This window comes from Nicotiana attenuata, chromosome 6, assembly GCF_001879085.1.
Source record: "Nicotiana attenuata strain UT chromosome 6, NIATTr2, whole genome shotgun sequence".
NCBI classification, from domain to species: Eukaryota; Viridiplantae; Streptophyta; class Magnoliopsida; order Solanales; family Solanaceae; genus Nicotiana; species Nicotiana attenuata.
This window is the reverse complement of record NC_031994.1, coordinates 31,205,984-31,213,603: the sequence shown is the minus strand read 5'-3', so window position 1 is coordinate 31,213,603 and position 7,620 is coordinate 31,205,984. Positions and strand designations below refer to the sequence as shown.

The window sequence follows — 7,620 nt, the reverse complement described above, 5'->3', positions numbered from 1 at the left end:
CAAAGTCAACCAACACAAAGTACAATAAAAGGAAAGGGAAAGGATGCTTACGGGCGTAGTTCCAAAGCTCAGGGAACCCGCTTGCATTAACCACTACGTCCTCGGTCTTGACGTAGATGTAATTGAGCCAGAACTAACGGTTGGCCTTGTCATCCATTTTTACCACTAGACATTTGATGCCTCGGTGGCGAAGGTGTAACATCGTCCCCCTGTGGAAACTGGGGGCGAAGAGATGCATCAAGTGACGGAGGGTTACCTCAACCCCGGCCAACTCCGCGAACTTCGAGATCATACGAATGAGCTTGTAGATATAGGGGGAAAGTTGGGCCGGGCACACTCGGTAATAACGGCAGAACTCTTCGTCCAGGGGGAGAATAGGGAAAGAATAACCCACATAGAAAGGGTATGGATAGAAGGTGCAGTGCCCAGGGCGGTGTATTTGCACCGAATCGTGCCCTGCAGGGATTAGGTCTCTGTGGGCGGGAATATTAAATCTAGCCCTAAACTCAGTAAGAGCCGCCTCTTTCATCGACGACTCCGAGACTTCGGGGTCATCCTCAGGCAACTTCGAGAAATAAAACCTGGTTTTTTCCCTACGGGAAATTATTTCCTCCACCGTAGGAAAGCTATCATCCTCTGCAACAATGGCCACCCCATCGTCATGGGGAGGCACACGCACTGCCAAGGGTGTGGGGTCAGATACACCCCCAGAACTAGAAGGTGTATTAACTATCTTTAAGTTTCTTATATATGAAGAAGGTGTAGGCACAGAGGAGGTATGAGTAGCAGAAGTTATCAAAGATCAGTGAAAGCAGGGATACAAGGGTGAAGGTAACAAAAGCAAGAACATTGAATAAAGGGGGAAGAAAGAGGTAGACTCAATATTTGAAAATGTAAAGGATCAGGCAAATAGTTTTCTATCCCTATTTATAAAAACCCAGGCACCATAAACGAGAATACAAACCGTCAAAGCCTAGCATGAATACCAAAATAGCAGAGGCACGAGAAACGACGTAACACATCGGGAAAACACATAATAATAACGTATGATGTCATGAAATCATTCTGAATCAACGTAACGGAAGGCTATGGCTCACGAAGTGCCATGTTACCATCTCGCCGCGAGCGTGACTAGTCCACCTGCTCGACTAAATCTATCAACTACGACTAGCAAAGTCCGCTCATCGAGGTTGCCTGAGAGACGGCCTCAATAAGCGGAGGGACTAACTGTATGGGTCAAAATCTGCCTAAAGGATATTCGATACGAAGTGGCATTACTAAAAGTAATTTGGCCGAGGTCGACTAGTAACCAGTGGAATTCACCGCCGAGCAGTCGATCGTGGCCGAGGTCAAGTATCCTAAATGGCAGTAACGACTAGTTTAGCAGTAGAATCTTTAAGAGAATATTCCGTTGGATATTCTCCGTACTTGTACTTTTATATGTCCCTTATAAATAGAAAGAGAGATAAGTGAAAGGCATGTAATATTCTCTAATAAGAACATTCTTTGAAAAACAGACTTTCTCTCTATATAGAATACAAACATTACCTTTTCAAAGGGATTCGATTGTCTATTATTCCACACCTTTTCCATAAGATCCGAGAAGGATCCCAATATTCTAGTATTTGCCTTTCATCCATCATTGTCAGGAGGAGGAATCATCCACCTCATTCAATATTGGGTTAATTATTCTCCTTATTTACTTTAATGTCATTTATTGCTATTTATTTCTTGACATTCCCTCTTCATTGATGGTCTCGAAACATTAAATACACGTTGCATTTAATCTGCTTCCAACGCTAATCTACGTCACTCGTATTAACCGATTATAGATCAGATGTTATTATCATTAACTAGGTTTAGCCCCTCATCATAGAGATTTAATTAGCTTACTCAAAGATCTACACTTTTTAGTCAAACAGTACTCATCAAGATTGAACCATTATTTATGGACAGGAGATAGTATTCCTAATAGATTGCAAGGCAAACGTTAACAAAGTACATTTAAGAAGCACCAAATGGATTAACTAATATCCATTCTTATTTGGGAAAACAGAAAAAAGTGGCAGCAGCAACACTGATCCGTCACACAGACAATGCTTAAGCATCGATCTTAAAAGGCTCCAACGCTGCGTAATACACTGATTTCTTGCTGAGATAATGGGGCATAAATTCAGTACGCCATTTGAAGGATTTGTACAATGGGAGACTGGACGGGCTAACAAGTGATTTTGCAGGCTCAACGACATCTTCTGGACAAATGAAAGTACAAATAGATGTCCGTGCTCGAGTTGTGTTAGTCACCACTCTATGTGCTACACTTCCTAGCTTCCCATTGCTAATCACCTGCATTTATACGACGAGTTCATTACTTAAATGATCATTTAACTATTCGAAATTAGCTAGTAATGTTAAGGAACATGCATTACCGTCAGAGCTAAACCAGAATTGACAACAAGTGCACGAGGTAGAGGTTCTATGCCAATCCATTTCCCATCCTTTAATATTTGAAGGCCATATGCGTCTTGTTGGATTATTGTTATGAGATTAGGATCACAATGTCCACCAACTCCCAATGTTAAACTTGGATCTGGGCATTCTGGGTAAAGAATGGCAAGCATTCTCTGCCCAAGATCTTTGTCAAAATACCCTGCCTCCAACCCTAATCCTTCACTTACCAAACCCAAGATTATCTTGCTCAGCTTTCTCACTTCAGCAGAATATGAACCAATAACCTCCCTGAAAATTTCATTTTCATATTTTACATAGACATGAAACTACAGGGCAAGAAAATAACTTGAAGAAATGTCTATTTATATTTGAGTAGTAGTTTTTACGGAGGTCGCCTCCCAAAATAATAGCGAATATATATATTTGACCAGCGGTTGTAATGATTTTTGGCCAACAACAATATACCCACATAGTGGGTTCTGGAGAGGATAGTGTCTGTGCAGACCTTACCCATATTCTTCTGAAGATAGAGAGACATATTTCCAGTAGATGTAATTATTTTTGCCGACTGATAAAATGTCTTAAAAGCCCGATAATTTCAATCATGTCTTGAAACATTTCTCTTGACACTATTGGTTGTAAATTACATAAAACCCATCTATAAGTTGCTAAATAAAATTACCAATAAAAATATATAATCCACAGTAATTTCTTCAGGATTTAAAACTTAATAATTACCAAGATATAATACATAAGGTGAAATCAAAAGACCAAAAGAAATAAAATTTGAGGAACAGAATTAGGTACCTATATCTCAGAGGTTTATCAGGCCAAATGCTTTTATCTTCCCCGTCAATGTTGCAGGTGTGCTCGAGAACATCCCTCCAGTATTTATGCTCTTCTGTTTCATAATGCCTAGCACTACTACTATATAGTGTTGCTGCACCGCTTGCGGCATTTGCTGCCTCTTTTGCGTAATTCGCTTTCTCTTCTACTGGCAAACTGAAGAATTCCTGGTACACTTTCAATGCCTCGTCCATTTGATTTTCTGGTATTCCATGATTGATTACCTATTTCACCATGCATGGTATTATTTCAGTTGAGAAAGTATAAGGTCTCTTATTAAAATTTTAATAATCTTTAAAAAGAAGAGTATGATCGCAAATGTAATGTAGTTATATTTCCTGTCTTAGAAGTGCACAAACAATAAACCTGGAAAAAACCATATTCTTCACAAGCTTTCAGAAGTTGTTGAACGACAACAGCTCGTTCTTCGCCCTTAGCTTTTCCCAAATCAATGACTGGAATTTCCTTAACAATTGGAACTGGATCAACTGGCCTTTCATGCATTGGTAAGACATAACTTGGAGGAAGTGTTTCGCCTTCATTAGACCAGCTAGAGACTAGGTCCGCCATTTTCTCCTTTTCTTGTGAATGAATCTAACCAAAACAAAAAGGAACGAAATAGAAAAAATCGCGTTTATTGAATATGTACAGATTATTAGTTTAGAATTCAATAACTTAAGACTAGAACCCCAAACCCATAAGCTCTAAATTCTGGCTCCTCTTCTGAGTAGCGTGGCCACATAGAGTGAAGGGTTCGATTGAATACTGTTCATCAAAAAATTATACTAAGTATATAAAAAATATACTATGTATATAGGTCAAAAATTATTTTTTATAAATATATATTAAACTTTAAATACCCTTTGTAAAATTTATCGCTTCGCCCTGAGAAGGAGTATCATAAATGGACAAGTAATTTGCCATTTAGAGGGAATTATATTCCTATGACAGAGAAAAGGGAATGCAACTTTATTTTAAATAGTGGAATCACATCCATTTTAGCAACGACACAAGCAAAATATCATCTTAATAGAGGACACGTCTTCTATAAAAATTAATTAATAAAACATAAGAAAAAAAAGCAACAATATATTTCAATAGGTGAATCATACCCCTTCTAACAAACTAAGTTTTATGATAACTAAAGACTTTAATGAAAAGAAACATTTACTAATTTGTTAAAATGTCAATCCTTTGCCTGATCATAGGAGAAAAAAGAGAGGACGAACCTGGGAAAATAAACTTCAGATGTTACTTTTTTTTGTACGTTTACTTACAGGGGATAAAAGGACTCATTTATAGGGAACAAAACTGCATAACACGTCGTCGAAGTGTTTGGAAGTTATCTTAAACGACAAAATACATCGTTGAGAATGAAATTATTTCCCTCGAAACAAATAAGAAAAGGCATAACTGGTCCCAATAAGTATCTGAATTTTGCGTAAGTAGAATTTACTTCGTATGTCTCGAATTTAATTAATGTGTATCTTTTCACGTTGAAATAAATGGAATATACACCGCCTAGAGATTCATCTACGTTTTTTTTTTTTTTTTTTTTTTTTTTTTGATCTCCCACCCTTTTGATTCCCCTTTGTTGGAACTATCTCCTTTGGTGACTCAAACCCATAACCATGTGTTGTAGGTGAGACTACTGTGACTATGTGAGCAACCCCCTCTTGTCCCGTGAATTACATGTTCTCTCGGATACTTCATCAGTGGATCAATTGAAAATTCAATTATATTCGATTAAAACTTACTATAACACATTTAAAAACAAAGTGTATAATTCTATAAGATGTAGTGCTATATCAATATTTAAGTTTTAGCAACAACAATATATGAATATAGCATATATTAATATAGCATATGTTAATATAGCATTAATATGTATACATATTTTGTGGTTGCTACAACTTAAGTATTAATATGTATATATATTAATACTTAAGTTTTAGCAACAACATCAGTGCACGCCCACACGCCCGTCACCTCAACACCAATCATAGAACACATAATTCAGGGTTTCATACCCTCAGCACTAAGTTTAGAAGAGTTACTTATCTTAAACAGCCAATTCTGACACCGAGCAAGCCAAGCGATGCTCCAAGAATGCCATCACGCGCGTAGCGACCTCCTGTCACGACCCGGATTTCCCACCCTCGGGAGTCGTGATGGCGTCTACTAGTGAAAGCTAGGCAAGCCAGTTATTCCAGTTATTTAACCATTTTCATTTTAAATCCCTTAACAATTCTAAAATAACATAACAAAAACAGCGAAAATAATAATAACAAAGAGCAGTGCGGAAGACGAAATATGATAATTTAGATTAATACAAACTGCGGATGTCTAAGTACAACTCTACCCAGAATTGGTGTCACAATCTCACAGACTGTCTAAGAATACTACAAATAAGGTCTGAATAGAATTACATGAATATGTCTCGGAATAAGTAAAACAGAAAGAAAATGATAGAAGGAGACGCCAAGGCCTGCGGACGCCTGCAAGACTACCTCGGGTCGCCTGACGGTCTGGAAGCAGCAACCTCACTGTGATCCAAAAGCTGCAGCACCGGGATATGCACACAGTGCAAAGTGTAGTATCACCACAACCGACCCTATGTAATGGTAAGTGCCTAGCCTAACCTCAGCGAAGTAGTGACGAGGCTAGGACCAGTCTACCAAATAAACCTGTGCAGCTAAATCATATACAACGAAAAAATAAAGGCAGATATTTACAGTTAAAGTTGGGAGGGGAAAAGCATGCTGCGGGGAGTATCAGATAACAACAGAATACCAGAGAGGAATGTAAAGAAACCAAAATTCAATTGCTAACAAGAATAAGAGAAACAAACACAGTATTCACTTTCATCTCTTTCTTGTTGCAGGCGTGCAACCCAATCCCATTTCAAATATTACCATGGCGGCGTGCCACCTGATCCCATTTCATATATCTTGCTGCAGGCGTGCAACACGATCCCATTTCATATATCTTGTTGCAGGCGTGCAACCCTATCCCATTTCATATATCTTGTTGCAGGCGTGCAACCCGATCCCATTTCAAATATTACCGTGGCGGCGTGCCACCCGCTCCCATTTCATATATCTTGTTGCAGGCGTGCAACCCGATCCCATTTCAAATATTACCGTGGCGGCGTGCCACCCGCTCCCATTTCATATATCTTGTTGCAGGCGTGCAATCCGATCCCATTTCAAATCAACATCAATCACAAAAGAATTCCGACAAGGGAACAAGAGTATAACAACAACTTCCCGGCAAGGGAGACAATATCGTAAACAATAACATCCCGGCAAGGGAGACAATGTCATAACAATAACATCCCGGCAAGGGAGACAATATCATAAACCTTAACATCCCGGCAAGGGAACCAACAATGATAATCAACATATTAAGCAATCACAACGGAGTCACAACAATTACAATACGAGACTCACGGGCATGCTTGATACCGACGAATAGATACTCGTCACCATGCCTATACGTCGTACTCCACAATTAACACATAGCAAATAAGACACCACTCCTAATCCCTCAAGCTAAGGTTAGACCAAACACTTACCTCGATGCTACGAACACAATTCAAGCCTCAACTACCGCTTTACCTCTTGATTCTACCACCAATTCGCTTGCATCTAGCCACAAGTTACTTAACTATATCAACAAATGCTAAATGAATCAATTCTAATGCATGAAAATAGATTTTCTAAAGTTTTTCCCAAAAAGTCACAAATCGACCCCGGTCCCACATGGTCAAAACCCGAGGTTCGAACCAAAACCCGATTACCCATTAACCCACGAATTCAAATATATAATTTGTTTTACAACCAGACCTCAAGTCGAGGTCCAAATCCCCAAAATTTAAAAATCCTAAGTTCTACCCAAATCACCCAATTTCCCCCATGAAACCCTTGATTTTGAGTTGAAATCATGTAAAAGGATGGATTAGAATGAAAGAAATGAGTTAGAAATAACTTACAAATGAATTGGAAGTGTAATTGTCTTTGAAAAATCGCCCAAAGGTGTTTAGGTTTTGAAAAGGTTGTAAAAATGGCTGAAAATGCGTCTAAGTCTCAATTAACTGGTCTCTGATGTCGCAATTGCGACCAGGGTTCGCAAGTCTACTTTCTTCGCATTTGTGAAGAAATTTTCGCATTTGCGACCACTCAAAATTCCTGAGGGCTTTGCATTTGCGAGGCATATGCCGTATTTGCGACTCTGGCCCTCCGCATTTGCCATCAAATGGTCGCATTTGCAATCAAGGCCTGCCCAGGCCATCTTCGTATTTGCGATCAACCTTCGCATTTG

The 7,620-nt window shown here is 39.0% G+C and overlaps 1 protein-coding gene across 1 annotated transcript; it reads right to left on the bottom strand.

Moving 5' to 3' along the window:
• Positions 2,028-4,559, bottom strand: LOC109228221 (hyoscyamine 6-dioxygenase-like). Its single transcript, XM_019393382.1, has 5 exons — positions 4,527-4,559; positions 3,664-3,891; positions 3,259-3,521; positions 2,430-2,739; positions 2,028-2,346 (listed from the first exon to the last, which is right to left on the bottom strand). Exons 2-5 carry the CDS (start codon positions 3,865-3,867, stop codon positions 2,101-2,103), a joined length of 1,023 nt encoding a protein of 340 aa, XP_019248927.1. The 5' UTR covers positions 3,868-3,891; positions 4,527-4,559; the 3' UTR covers positions 2,028-2,100.